The sequence below is a fragment of the Melanostigma gelatinosum genome (genome assembly GCF_949748355.1).
Source record: "Melanostigma gelatinosum genome assembly, chromosome: 10".
In the NCBI taxonomy this organism is placed as follows: Eukaryota; Metazoa; Chordata; class Actinopteri; order Perciformes; family Zoarcidae; genus Melanostigma; species Melanostigma gelatinosum.
In genome coordinates this window covers 26549969-26565436 of record NC_136643.1, presented here as the reverse complement: position 1 = coordinate 26565436, position 15468 = coordinate 26549969, and the positions used below count along the sequence as shown (strand labels likewise).

General features: G+C 50.0%; 1 protein-coding gene across 1 annotated transcript; it reads right to left on the bottom strand.

The window, feature by feature from the left end:
• Positions 1-1024: 1024 nt before the first annotated feature.
• Positions 1025-10204, bottom strand: arhgef49 (Rho guanine nucleotide exchange factor 49; the record flags this gene model as incomplete). The annotated part of the gene is made up of 6 exons (XM_079277286.1): positions 1025-2844; positions 3279-3424; positions 5439-6022; positions 7291-7495; positions 8181-8352; positions 8841-10204. 6 exons carry the CDS (start codon positions 10202-10204, stop codon positions 2019-2021), a joined length of 3297 nt encoding a protein of 1098 aa, XP_079133412.1. The 3' UTR covers positions 1025-2018.
• Positions 10205-15468: the final 5264 nt, after the last annotated feature.

Below are 15468 nucleotides of genomic sequence, written 5' to 3'. Positions count from 1 at the left end.
CGTGAGTCGCTGATCTGCTGCTTCTTCTCAAACTCCCGGTTTGATGAGCGGCTGACTTTAGAGGAAGAATCAAGTTCAACCAGCAGAGAATCATAATAAAGTGCATTCAAATAAAATAACACCTTCATAAATAATAACAGCACACTGAAGTAAGAGCTGGAACATGTGATCATATTGATGTGAGTCCGGTCTGTCTGGAGACCGACGGTCACAGTACCAAGGCACAGCAGCGCCGCGTCACGTGACGCGGTTCAGCGCCGACGCTTTGTCAGGAGCTCAAGTAACGGAGTCTTTTAACCTTTAACCTTAAACCAGCAGACGCAGAGATTTCATGTGTTACAGGGTCAGAGTCACGTGAAGACGCATTCTATAGAAATAGTCTAAATTATTTAATTCTTTGTTTTAAACGACAGGTTTGTTGATTGAAACAATTTAGATAATTGTTTACCTCAAATGTTGCTTTGTCGTAAATTAAATTACTGGATTTTGGACTTTTAGTCGAACAAAACCAAACAGAAAACTTTTCTTACGTTCTCGGAGACATTTTGCAGATCAAACATCAATCCGATGAATCCCAAACCGTTTGTTGCAGCCTTATAAAATCAATCAAAGGTATCATGACTTCTGTCCCATGGTCCGCTCTGTGCGACCCCACATGAGCTCCCGAACCAGAGGTTGAAAAACTCCGCACTCAACACACACTGAGGAGGAAACTGTCACGTTGGACTTTCACCTGTGTGACGTGATGCTACAGTTAAAGGAGGTCGACTGCAAACGTGCTTTCACGGCACGATACGATTATCTGAACTCCCGATTCCTTCGTTGTCGGGAAGCGTTGATTGAATCTTCCGCATGGAATTCTGGGAAATGAAATGCGTGTACGGTAGCTACGTGTGTTGGAGCTGGCAGAGATTATTGCTGTCGTGTGGGCTTCTTATTTTAAACACAGTGATAACAGGAAGTCGGCTCGACTGCGTCTGTGGCAGTGAAGGTTGCTGCACCGCCAGCGTCCAGCAGAGGGCAGTGACAGCAAACAGAAACCACTGAACAAGCATCTGGACCGACCAAACGCCGCAGTCTCGTATAAAAAGAAATGAATTTCAATACAATTTCTCTTTTTCTTTTGCAGTCAGCCATGTTTCAGTCATGCTCTTCAACAGACACACCGTTTATACTGAGACACAGCTCTTCGTCTCCAAACGAGTCTTTTACAATCAAGGCCGACGAGCTCGGCCCAAGTTTTTTTTTTGGTTGTCCAGGAATCTTTAATACGACTTCGGTCTTCGTACGTAACTTCATGACAGTATGGCGCACTTATAGCTTTGTAAGAAAAAAAAGTGCTGTATCTTTGTCTCAGGAGAGAAATATTTTAAATCATAGAAATAGAATAGGAGCAGAACGGACATTAAAGTCTTTTTTCGTGGTTCAAAGGAAAATGGCGATTGTTGTCATGGTGACAACACACATCAGTGGGGCCGTAGACGGACGGCTGATTAGTTAGCTAGGAAACGTTAGCTTGTCCATCTCCGGGGCGTTTGGGAGTGAGGCGGAGGAAACGTTGGACCCTAATATCACTCGGATCATTTTCTGTAACCAGCGTAGCATTAAAGCATGCTGGAATTAGCAAGCTAGCTCGCTTACTAGCCAGCTGTACGCTAGTTAACTAGCTAGCTTGTCTTTTTCTGGTTACAGAAATTAGCTTTACTTCGCTGTGACCAGAGTGTGTGGATGAAGCATAAAGTTAACTTTTACTCTCTACGCTTCATAGCGTTATCCGTTTTAGTCGTTACTACAAAACCTCACCGGAGTGAGTCTGCGACTTGCCGTTAGTCTGTTTAGTTTTTACCAATGTAGCCCGCTACAACGGTACACATAACAAATGTCCGCTGCGTTGATTTGAATGTGATTGTCCGTTCTACGTCCACTCTACTTCTATGGTTTTAACAGCAGCGTCACTCAGAAATGCTTCTCGTTGCCAGCTTAGTTTTGCAGGTTATTTACAGTGTGACAGGTGAGTCTCAGGAGCGGGTCTGGTGTGTGTTGATCATGATGTTGGGCAAAGCATTGCGTCTTTTCCTCCAGGTGCCCAAGTCTCGAGAGTATCTCTTAATCTGATGGAACCACTGCTGCGTGCGGGATTTGTCCGAGGCGCGAAAAACGAAAGCCTCCCGCCGGATGTCGAGCACCTCGAACGTGTCCTCGCAGTCCGGATCCGTGGACACCACACAATTCCCCAGGCGGATGGGCTCTCTGAGCACAGTGAACTTCCCGCTGCTTTTGTCCTTGATCAGAACCAGAACTCCGTCTCGAATGCTGTCCCCGCCACCGTCTCCCTGAGCCCCCACGTCGGCGCCCTGTCCCGGGGCTTCGCCGGCTCGCTGTATCCTCACCATCAGCAGACTCTGGACGTTCTGGAACTTGAGGGCCTTGCTGCCCTTCTTCACCCACTGACCGTCCGCTGGCTGGGACAGCTGGAGGGGTCCCTCCATGACGAACCGCGTGTTTTCTCTGGCCCAGCCCACGGTTTTCATCGACACCTCTCGCATCTCGATGTTGATGACCTCCCGGTTTTTGCGGTTGTCGCGGCGGAACGAGCGCAGGGACCAGGTGACGCCGTTCCCCTCCTGCTTGGTCTTCATGTTGATGTGCTCCAGATGGGATTCCACCCGACTCTTGGCCTCGCGGAGACGCGCGTAGTCCGGGTGGCACTCTGGAGTGACCTTGATGATGCGGCTCAGCAGCAGCGGGTATTTGGTGACCCGCTGGAGGGGCGCCATGAGGAAGGAGCGCAAGTTCATGCGCCGCAGTGCCGTGTTGTCATTCTGGGAAACGTCCAGGAAGATTCTGAGGAGACAGAACCAGAGAAATAATTATGTTGAAAGTGGAGGAATACTTTAAAAAGATGATTACTGGGAATAACCAGACTGTATATAAGACGTAGTCATCGTGGCGTCACCCATTGGTTTGCGTTTTGAAACCTTGAGTTTGTTATTTTCGCATAGACTTCTATACAACCAGAGGAGTCGCCCCCTGATGGCCAGGAGAGAGAATGCAGCTTTAACACGTGAAGCATCGGCTTCATTCGGCAGAACCGGAGGTTAATCACAGGACGGACGGACTCATGACCATCTGTCTAACAATATTAATCATAGCAGCTCTTCTCTCGAAATAGACCTTCTGAATAAGTGATATCGGCTGTCTCTTCAATTAAGAAATACAGAAACCAGCCGTGGCATGAACTTTACACCACACACACACTAACAGGAAGAGGAATCTACCTGAGCAGCTCTTTCTCCTTCTCCAGCGCGTTGAGCATGTTGACCGAGGTGGACTGCTGCAGGCAGTAGGTCTGGAAGGCCGGCAGCATGTTGACGAACTCCAGAAAGATCTCTCCGATGTACACCGTGAGCAGATCTTCATCTCCCTGAGGTCAAACCACACCAGAGGAAATGCTCAATGTGCTGGGAAACAATTGGTCTTTGTCCATTATTGTATCTTAAAGCTTTCAGGTAACAGTGACGCAGCAGGCATGATGAAACAAAATCGTGATCAACATATTGCAAAGGGTGCATTGGATGAACTGTGTGTTGCAAGACTTTTCCTCGCGATTATTGTCAGTTTCTGGATGGAAATGGAGAAATGATGGTCGCTGCAGCAGAGTCCTCACTAGGTCTCAGAAGTTAAATTATACTTCACTAATCCCAATGACATCGACTACCAGACCAGAAAAGAGACGGTTTCAGGATCTTCTTTCTGACTCAAACTAGAATTACTGCCTCCACCAACCAGTCAGGTGTCATCACTGCATCATGTTATCCGATTAGATATTTGTGTGAAATCTTCAATATAAGAATATGAATTATAGTAAGTTATGTCTACCAATCTACCTGTCTGTCTACCTTCCTGTCCACCTACTTGTCTACCTGTCTCCCTACCAATCTGTCTACCAACCTGTCTACCTACTAACCTGTCTACCAACCTGTCTACCAACCTGTCTACCTACCTGTCTACCAACCTGTCTACCAACCTGTCTACCTACCTGTCTACCAACCTGTCTACCTACCTGTCTACCAACCTGTCTACCAACCTGTCTACCAACCTGTCTACCAATCTGTCTACCAACCTGTCTACCTACCTGTCTACCAACCTGTCTACCAACCTGTCTACCAATCTGTCTACCTACCTGTCTACCAACCTGTCTACCAACCTGTCTACCAATCTGTCTACCAACCTGTCTACCTACCTGTCTACCAACCTGTCTACCAACCTGTCTACCAACCTGTCTATCAATCTGTCTACCAACCTGTCTACCAATCTGTCTACCAACCTGTCTACCTACCTGTCTACCAACCTGTCTACCAATCTGTCTACCAACCTGTCTACCTACCTGTCTACCAACCTGTCTACCTACCTGTCTACCAACCTGTCTACCAATCTGTCTACCAACCTGTCTACCTACCTGTCTACCAACCTGTCTACCAATCTGTCTACCAACCTGTCTACCTACCTGTCTACCAACCTGTCTACCAACCTGTCTATCAATCTGTCTACCAACCTGTCTACCTACCTGTCTACCAACCTGTCTACCAACCTGTCTATCAACCTGTCTACCAACCTGTCTACCAATCTGTCTACCAACCTGTCTACCTACCTGTCTACCAACCTGTCTACCAACCTGTCTACCAACCTGTCTATCAATCTGTCTACCAACCTGTCTACCAATCTGTCTACCAACCTGTCTACCTACCTGTCTACCAACCTGTCTACCAACCTGTCTACCAATCTGTCTACCAACCTGTCTACCTACCTGTCTACCAACCTGTCTACCAACCTGTCTACCAATCTGTCTACCTACCTGTCTACCAACCTGTCTACCAATCTGTCTACCAACCTGTCTACCTACCTGTCTACCAACCTGTCTACCAACCTGTCTATCAATCTGTCTACCAACCTGTCTACCAATCTGTCTACCAACCTGTCTACCAACCTGTCTACCTACCTGTCTACCAACCTGTCTACCTACCTGTCTACCAACCTGTCTACCAACCTGTCTACCAATCTGTCTACCAACCTGTCTACCTACCTGTCTACCAACCTGTCTACCAACCTGTCTATCAATCTGTCTACCTACCTGTCTACCAACATGTCTGTCTACCAACATGTCTGTCTACCAACCTGTCTACCAACCTGTCTACCAACCTGTCTACCTACCTACCTGTTCACCTGTCTCCCTTTCTAGATTTAGCTGATTTCAGCTAGTGCTGCTAGCTACTTTGATTGGAGAAAACTTTAGAACTCTGTCCTGAGTTTTCATGGTGGATCATTTTTTTAAATCCAGCGTTCTTGCTGTTTTTTCAACATTACCAACGAGAGCTTTAAGACCTCTAAAAACAGGAGCACGTCGTTGAAGCCCCAATAGTCTTCCCGTGTGTGGTCACCTGGTCGAAGGCCTGGTCGACGCTGTCCTGCAGGTGTTCAGTGAAGCGGTCGTTGACGTCAATGAGCTCCTGCACGTTGCTGAAGACCACGACGAGGTGCTCTGCCGTCAGCAGCCCGGCGCTCTGCATCGGACTGTAGAACTCGTCCTTGATGATCCGCAGGTCCTCGCCGTAGCTCGACTCGGTGTTCAGGAACTCCAGGATGGCTTCCTTACGCTCGGTGCGCAGCTTGGAGCAACGTTCACACATGCGCTCCCCTCGCTCTTTGGAGGCGCCGTCCCTGAGCCCGCAGTCCGGACAGGGTCTCTGGGCCTCCCAGGCTCGGAGGGAGGCCGACGGTCTCTTCCAGGTGCGGGACAGACCGGGTCCGATGCCGCTGTCCACCCGCTCCACCTCGGATCCCCGGAACCGGCGGTACCGGCGAGGCTTGCTGTCCTCCTCCTCCCGCTCGTCGCTGAGGCCCATCACGCCGCTGTCCACGCTCAGGCTGCTGATGGTGCTCCAGCGGTGCTGCCCGGTCCGCGTCACGCCCAGACCGGCCTGGCGCTCCTCGCCGGGTGGCTCAGAGCGACCACGAAGGGCTGCTGGAGCTGGAGAGAGATGGAGGATGGTCAGGTGCATTCGTGCTCACACACTCCCCTTAAGTCGAGTCTGAGTGTTTCTATCTTAAGAGCAACAAGGACACTGAACACAGAATCATCGTGTTCGGAGGAGGAGGGCACGGCTGGGTGCCAAGCACGACAACACAAACAGACGTAATACATGTTAAAGACGGGACTCTCAGTCTGAGGCTCATTTTACAATTCACGGTGATGTTCCTGAAGGTTCGAGGGAGACGTGACGAGGACTTGGACGTCTGGATGTAGTTACAGAAGGAAGTGATCACGTCTGAATTCATTTACTCACATGGAGATGCACAATGTGACGTCGTCTACTATCTCTGCCCAGTCAGTTGTGTTTTTGTATCTTAACAGGACACTTAAAGGGACACTGCACCAGTTCCATCATTGTCTCGTGGAGAAGCTGTGGTTCAGGTTGTTTGAAGTATTTTGTGCTTTCGAAGGAGCTTTGTAGTCTCAACACTAGAATTACCTCTTGACTCCTGGTTTTAATGTTTCAGTGTCACTTTACATCCAGCTCTGTCCTCAATGTCATCACTTCAGTGACACTCGACCTCCAACATATAATCCCTTCTTCTTTGAGTCCAGGTGGACGTTTTGAATGAATCCCCCTCAGCTGGTATGGAGATGTTGCGAAAGGGACGGACGGACAAGCCTGTAAACATCAATCCTTCTGTCACGCCTGATGACGTCATCAGGGTTATCTCAGCGCTGACATGGGGGTTCTAACAGAAAGCAAACTGGAGGTGTGGAAACAACTCGTTCCATCCTGGATGTGGTGCTTCAGGACAGAACGACCTGAACAGCTGGTTCACAGTCAACACTTCACTCCTGAAAAACAATCTGCACCACATTTGGTGAATGAAACATTTGGCTCGGCCATGTTGTCTTATAAACGGGTTCCACGTTCTTCTTCGGTTCCTACTTGACATAAACTTCAAAATTCTTAAGTTTATTCTGTAATTCCAAAATAAGATGCTTCAGATAAAAAGACTGATTAGATTTAAGTGTTTCAACTTCAATTTAATTGAGACTTTCTGTGTTTTGATGCACATTTGAATCCTGAAAACATTTCCTGTTTCTACAAGAGAAATGCATTGTGGGACATGAGATGATCTGCTCACTGGATCCTTTCTAGTTTTATAACAAAACCTCGTAGCTTCCGTTTCATCGTCAGCGTCTCCAGAAAGTGAAATTAGAGTGTGATGCTTCACAGAGTTCCCTGAACTCACCGCTGTCCCGGTCCCGGTCTCGCCGGTGTCCGTGGAGTCGTGCGGCCGCCGCGATCTTCATCTCCAGCTGTTTGCGCTTGGAGGCGTCGGCCGGCATGGGGTCGCTGTAGTGAGGCCGCAGACGGCACTCTCGCTGCGCCCTCACCGTCTCAGCCAGCTCGTAGGCGGCGTCCGAGCTGGAGCGCCGGCAGCCCAGACCAGCGTGCTACCGGAGGAAGGACAGGTGTGTCAATCAGACAGGAGAAGAAGAGGGGCAGACCTCCCAGAGGAGGTGAGCGATGACGATGAGGAGTTTTCATGTCACCGTTACCCCCCCCCCCCCAAACACCCACTGACGATCATCGGCTGCACAGACAGATGACCTCCACAGAGATCTCTGGTCACCAGACTGAACATGATTCACAGCCTGCAGCACACCAGGTGAAAAATGAAGGAGAATAATTCATGTTGCTCTCAATTATCAAATTGCACAACAGCGTTGCTTTGGGAATGCAGAGAATGCAGCGACAGACTCCCAAACACAAGAAAAGGACGAGAAGCGAACCTACAGTCTCTGCAGCATGCGGGCGAGATGCGCCTCCATTCTGTTTCTACCGGCTCCTCTCACGGCATCCTTCAGACGATCGGTCCTGTCTCCACAAATACCTCTGCATCAGAGTGTGTGTGTGTGTGTGTGTGTGTGTGTGTGTGTCGCAGTCATCCTTGAACACCACACAGATCTTTTGTGGTTCTACCGCGAAAGCAACGAAGGAAAAACCAGACGACACGTTAAAGACATGAAAGAAAAACAAAAAAAGGAAATAAAATGAAATAGAAATCCTTACGCATTCTCCTGCTTCCTCTGTTCCTCCTTCTCTTCCTCCTCCTCCTCCTCCTCCTCCTCCTCCTGCAGGCGTCTCGTCGTCGTCGTCAGCCTCGGCTCTGCAGGCCGTTGCCGACGTTGCCATGGCAACGGCGGAGGGCTGCCAATCGGCCGGGGGGGCGGCGGTGATGTCGTCACGGCCTCCGTCCTGGTCACCTGACAGCCTGACGGGGGCCTCAGAGGAGATCTCTGCACTGCAGCTGGAGGAGGAGGAGAGGGAGGGAGGGGAGGGAGGGGGGGAGGGGAGGAGGAGGAGGGAGGGGGGAGGAAAGAAAATGAGGAAAATTGGTTGAAATTGTAATTCTGGCAGAGCTCTCTCCTCCTTACAGCATCTCTGTCACTCATCCCTCCTCTCCTTCCTCCTCCTCTTCAGCTCACATGCCTCTGCTTCCTGCTGTGCTTTCCTCTATACTCTCCTCCTCCTCCTCCTCCTCCTCCTCCTTTTACCCCTCAAACACCCAAATCAATGCCTCCCCTCCTCAGGAGGACAGCAATTAGACACATAAACGGACGTTAACACCCTAACCCCACACACACACACACACACACACACACACACACACACACACACACACACACACACACACAGGTTATTGATCATCAGGCTAGTTATTGATCAGTAATGATCTCTATTGTTGTTTGATTATAGCAGCTGGTCTAAGGAGCCAGAATACTTGTTGACACTCACCTCTTCTTGATGAGGTCCAGAGCCGACCCGATGAGGCCGTCCTTCATCTTGGAGATCTTGGCGCCGTAGCTGGACAGGTCCGTCCCCTCCGGGAGGAGCGCCGGGCAGCAGCTGGAGGGCCGACCCCAGTTCTCCCTGCCGGGCGGGAAGGGAACCGACCCGGCCGGTTCCAGACTGCTCCTCCTCCTCGGGCCCGTGCAGATGGGAGTGTATGTGGTGCTCCTCGGCTCTCCATGCACCTCCTCCGAGTCCTTTTTTCTGTTTCCTCCACCAGGAGGACTCTTGACGCCTGATGCTCCTGCTCCTTCAGACCTTCCAGCTCTCACAGAACCGGCTGTGGACTCCTGGTCTCCCTCCTTCTGCCTCATCCTTTTAAACTCCTCGAACGTGGGGATGTGGAGGCGTCCCACGGGAGGTCTGCGGCGCTCGGACGCAGACTCCGATCTCCTCCTGGTCCCTGCGATGTTGTCCGTTGTGTAGGACGTCTTCACCACCTCCGGGCTGGACGGGGAGCAGTGGAGAGCCAGGTTGGGGCTGCTGTTCTGCCGCCGGAGCTGCAGGCGCCTCAGGACCTCCTGCTTGATCTCCTCGGGGCTGGTGATGCGCGTGGAGCTCGGCGGCCTGGACGCGGCAGCCAGAGGGGTCGCCAGAGGCCGCAGCGGGAGGTGCTTCAGGTGCTCCGCGGACGACCTGGCGCTCTGGAGGCGGAGCTTCTCCCTCAGGCCCTTCCTCGCATCCCATTCGTCGACGCCGCCCGGAAACAGCAGCTGGGGGAAAAGCGGCAGGTCCTTTCTGGGCAGCACGTGTCGAGGGTAAAACACCAGGCTCTCTTGGTTGGGGACCAGTCCAGGGGCCCCCATCATGGATCCATCCGGGGGCCCATCATACCAGTGGCTGGTGGAGGTGTAGCGTAAAATAAACTCGCTGTCCATACTCCTGTAAGGGGCGGCGCCGTACGCACACGGGCCAGGATCCGCCACGGCGTTCCAGTTCAGGTTCTCCATGCTCCTGTAGGGCCTGTAGCTTCCTGCGTAGCCGCAGGGGCCCGGGGCTGGACCTGGACCCAGAGGGCCCTGCCTGCCGGAGCAGTACCTCAGCCCCAGGTTGGAGAGCAGGGTGCTGCTGTTGCACCTGGAAATGAGCGGGAAGTGGGGCCCCTGGAGGCCCGGGTAGTGAGGGAGGCTGGGTCTGTGTCGGTGGAAGGAGGACAGGGGGTCGGGGGGCAACGGGAGGCCGGCGATGCAGGGCTCCATGTCTGTGACGAGGCGGAGGGGGGAGGCACAGCCGGCAGGAGAGCCGGCGGAGGCGGTGGTGGAGGAGGCGGAGGAGGAGTCACATGGTGGAGGAGGCTTCACGTCTGACATGGCTGTAGGCGGAGCAGACGGACCTCAGACTCCTGCAGCCTGCAGAGACCACCAGGAGGAAACATGTTAGGACCACATCACCTAATTCTGTCTGCTACATCACCATGAACCAGTCTCAGTGTAGTCCTGATCCTCTATGAACCAGTCTCAGTGTAGTCCTGATCCTCTATATGAACCAGTCTCAGTGTAGTCCTGATCCTCTATATCAACCAGTCTCAGTGTAGTCCTGATCCTCTATATGAACCAGTCTCAGTGTAGTCCTGATCCTCTATATCAACCAGTCTCAGTGTAGTCCTGATCCTCTATCAGACCTCCATCAGCACAGAGACCATCAGAGAGAAGATGGTCTGTTTCTATAGAGTTGTTCTTGATGCTCGTCATCGGAGCCACCGGGTCGGATTCTGGTGAAACCAGATGAACTCATGCAGGTTCACCAGAACCTCCTTCAGCTCAGACTCCAGCAGAGACCGGTCCACCGTGGACAGACCCAGATCCTCCAGCAGAGACCGGTCCACCGTGGACAGACCCAGATCCTCCAGCAGAGACCGGTCCACCGTGGACAGACCCAGATCCTCCAGCAGAGACCGGTCCACCGTGTACAGACCCAGATCTTCCAGCAGAGACCGGTCCACCGTGGACAGACCCAGATCCTCCAGCAGAGACCGGTCCACCGTGGACAGACCCAGATCCTCCAACAGAGACCGGCCCACCGTGGACAGACCCAGATCCTCCAGCAGAGACCGGTCCACCGTGGACAGACCCAGATCCTCCAGCAGAGACCGGTCCACCGTGGACAGACCCAGATCCTCCAGCAGAGACCGGTCCACCGTGGACAGACCCAGATCCTCCAGCAGAGACAGGTCCACCGTGGACAGACCCAGATCCTCCAACAGAGACCGGTCCACCGTGGACAGACCCAGATCCTCCAGCAGAGACAGGTCCACCGTGGACAGACCCAGATCCTCCAGCAGAGACCGGTCCACCGTGGACAGACCCAGATCCTCCAGCAGAGACCGGTCCACCGTGGACAGACCCAGATCCGGAGCTCCGGAGGGAGGAGCAGCGCTCAGCTCCCGGCAGCAGCGTCTCCAGCGTCCTTTTGTTGATGTTGTTTGATGGTCTGTGTGTTAAACCCAGCTCGCTCTTATCTATTAATGTATTGTACTCTCATACTTTATGTCTCGGCCACGTGACACAGATTAGTCAGAGGTCTCCGGTCTCGGCTCTGGACCCGGAGATGGTGTCTCTGAACCAGAATAATCACATTCATTTGATATAAATGGCTCCCTGTCTTCCCCCTCAGGCTTTTCTCTTTCAGTTTCTTTCTTGCTCTGCAGAAAGAATAATAAGAGGGATTATTGCTCTGCTTGTCAGGCTATTAAAACACGAGATTGAGAGACGGATACAGAGACACAGAGACAGGAAATGAGCGTGACGCTGAGCCGAGGGGACGGTAATGAAGATAACTGCTCGTCTTCTCCTCCTGACTCGTCAGACAGTAGTAGTAGATTAGCAGAGAGCAGCTCTGTGATGAGTACAGCATGGCGCTCTCATTCCGTCTGCAGCGTTATGAAACACGAGCTCCTCCTCGACGCATCAGCTGAATAATAAAACCCAAATCATCTCCGGACTCAAAGAACGCTCCCTGATGCCGGAGCACGAACGAGGCCTTCGTCCACAGAGCTTCAGCAGTAATGGATCAATCTCCATTCCTCACATGTTTGGAGGGAAGAAGGAGAAAGAGAGTTAATCAGCAGCACGAGCGCTTCACTCACAGCTGCTGTTGTGTTTAATGAATGTCTCTACAAAGCAAGAAGAGAAGAATACAATGTTGATTTAGGGCAGCAGGGCAAACGTATCTGATTATGAACAATATTACGATGATAAATCAATCAGTTTAGCTGCAAGAAAATCTCTGTGAACAGGAAGTGACCATACATGGACTGAGGAGGAGTGACATAGAGACACCGTCTACGTCTCTGGTGTCGACCTGTCAATCACAGTAGCCCCGCCCTAAAGCATCCCCTGCTTTATGGTCTGTGTGACTCTAAATGGACCATAATGTACTAAATGAACATCATGCTGTATTGAAGAAGACTTGAAACTAGAGACTGAGACATAAACTCATGTTTACAATGTTTACTGAGGTAATAAATCAAGAGAGAAGTAGAGTCATTTTCTATAGACTTCTATACAACCAGAGGAGTCGCCCCCTGGTGGTCACTAGAGAGAATGCAGCTTTGACGTAACTTTGGGTAAAGTGTCACAATAAAAGCATCTCATTAAGAAAAGAAACCTTCAATGTTTTTGGGGTCACCCTTTGGTTTGTGGGTTTTTGAAGCCTTGAGTTTGACATTTTGACCGTCGCCATCTTGGTTTTTCAGCCGTCGCCATGTTCAATTGGGCAGTCGCCATCTTGGTTTCTAACAGTCGCCATCTTGGTTTTAACTTTGACGTATCTTTGGATAATGTTTCACAATAAAAGCAACTCATTTTAAAGAAACGCTCAAAAGGAGTTGATGTCTGACGCGATGCTTTTATTGCGTCGTTCCTTCCACCAGCGTGTCTCCTCCTCCCCGGCTGAGGTTACAGGTTATCTAACGCTCAGCGTCGGGTTGCAGAGATCAGGTTTGGAAGCAAATCCTCATCAGCGTTCTGTCCGATCCTCTAAACTCACCCCATTCTAATCAAGTCTCCACGCTGCTTCTCTCCTCCTGCAGGGCATGGGATCAGATCCCAAAGCGGCCAGCTTCCTCTTCCTCTTCGTCTCCTCTCTGCACGGCGCTCTGTCTGGAGTTTCCACGGAGATGGACAGACGTGGCCTCGAGCTGCAAGTAAAGAGAGAGAAGAAGAAGAATATCAATCAATGAGCTGCTTCTTCTGCACAAAGAAACAAAGCACCAGGAGATGCTGCTGTGTTTCACTCTGTGAGACAAAGAGACAACAGAGAACAAGAGAGAACCACAGAGAACCACAGAGAACAAGAGAGAACCACATAGAACAACAGAGGACCACATAGAACAACAGAGAACCACAGACAACAACAGAGAACCACATAGAACAACAGAGAACAGAGAACCACAGAGAACAACAGAGGACAACATAGAACAGAGAACCACAGAGAACAACAGAGAACAACAGTGAACAACAGAGAACAGTGAACCACAGAGAACAACAGAGAACCACATAGAACAGAGAACAACAGAGAACCACAGTGAACCACAGAGAACAACATATAACAGAGAACCGAGAACCACAGAGAAGAACAGAGAACCACATAGAACAGAGAACAACAGAGAACAGAGAACAGAGAACCACATAGAACAAGAGAGAACAACATAGAACAGAGAACCACAGAGAACCACATAGAACAACAGAGAACAGAGAACCACAGAGAACCACATAGAACAAGAGAGAACAACATAGAACAGAGAACAACAGAGAACCACAGAGAACAGAGAACCACATAGAACAACAGAGAACAGAGAACCACAGAGAACAAGAGAGAACAACATAGAACAGAGAACAACAGAGAACAACAGAGAACCACATAGAACAACATAGAACAACAGAGAACAGAGAACAAGAGAGAACAACATAGAACAGAGAACCACAGAGAACCACATAGAACAACAGAGAACCACAGAGAACCACAGAGACTGGAGGTCTGAATCGCAGATGTTTTATCCTGATACTGTGTCCTCACAGATTAAATTAGACGTTAAATCAATTACATAATCCGTGTTTCTGTCAGGAGAGAGAAGCAGATCACACACAATATACTGTGTGTGTGTGTGTGTGTCTGAGTGTGTTTGTGTGTGTGTCTGAGTGTGTGTTTGTCTAAGTGTGTGTGAGAACATGTCAGCACAGCATCTTCATGAATGAATATCATTTCTGTGGTTCCATATAAAAACAGGAAGAAGAAGAAGAAGAGTTCGGCAGTTTGGACAGACGTTTTTTTCCGTCACCATCTTGGTTTTTTGGATGTTGTCATTTTGGCATTTTAGTCGTCGCCATCTTGGTTTTTTTGAACCAGAAGTGACTCTAGAGGGTCGGAGCTAATTACAACTGAACGATGAATCAAACATTTTTAGGAAGCAAAATGATACAATTAACTTCCATTCACTGTGAAAGAGTTAAAGGTTTAAGACAAAAACACTTCAAACTCCTCGAGAGAGACCTGTCAATCACTGTAGCCCCGCCCTAAAGCATCCCCTGCTTTATGGTCTGTGTGACTCTAAATGGACCATAATGTACTAAATGAACATCATGCTGTATTGAAGAAGACTTGAAACTAGAGATTGAGACATAAACTCATGTTTACAATGTTTACTGAGGGAATAAATCAAGAGAGAAGTAGAGTCATTTTCTATAGACTTCTATACAACCAGAGGAGTCGCCCCCTGGTGGACACTAGAGAGAATGCAGCTTTAACACATGAAGGGGTTAACCCAATATAAACGTATTGATTAGCGTAGCTTTAGCTTTAGTGCTGTAAGTGTACGTGAAGCCTTGTGTTCATGAATGCGTGCTTGAGTGTTTTCCCGCTCAGCAGACAGTCGGCTGCTGATATTTCACTCCGACCGACAACAACACTGAGAAACGGCCGACCGGTTTCTCTTTTTATGAGCCGACCGAAGCCCGAAGCGACAACATGAGGCTGCCAGCGAGACGGAGGAGCGAGGCAGTGAGGAGAGGAGACGAAGGCAGGAAGGAGGTCCGCTATCGCCGCTGTATTTAAATCCACTATCTCTCCGTTTGCATGACATTTAGCTGATAGCGTGTCAGCGGTTCAACATTCATCCTGCTGAGCTGCAGAAACTCTTCATCAGAATAATCCACTTCATCTTCATCACGTTCAGCTGAAACACAGATGAACTCGTCGAGCAGCTTTTGGAGCTTGGAGACGTTAAGATGAAGAAGTTTGGAACATGCCGAGTGTGATGTCACTTGAGTCAGCGTCGGTTGAAGACCTGAACAACCTGTCGGTGGTCAAATTGCATTGTGGGTAATGTAGGCGCGAGGTTTGAACAACAATGCATGGAATAGTAAGCTGACGTCTGCTCCGCTCAATCCATTTTGATCCTTTTTTCCCAAACTGTCTGCCTGAATGTCTGAGTGTTTTAGGTTCAGCATCACCAGCAACAAGGAGTCTGATGTACGTGTGTGTACGTGTGTGTATGTTGGTTGAATTATGCTGGTTTTAAAAAGGTACACCGTAGAAAAGGTAAGTATTTGTGGCGCTTGTGAGCAGCGACGTGTTT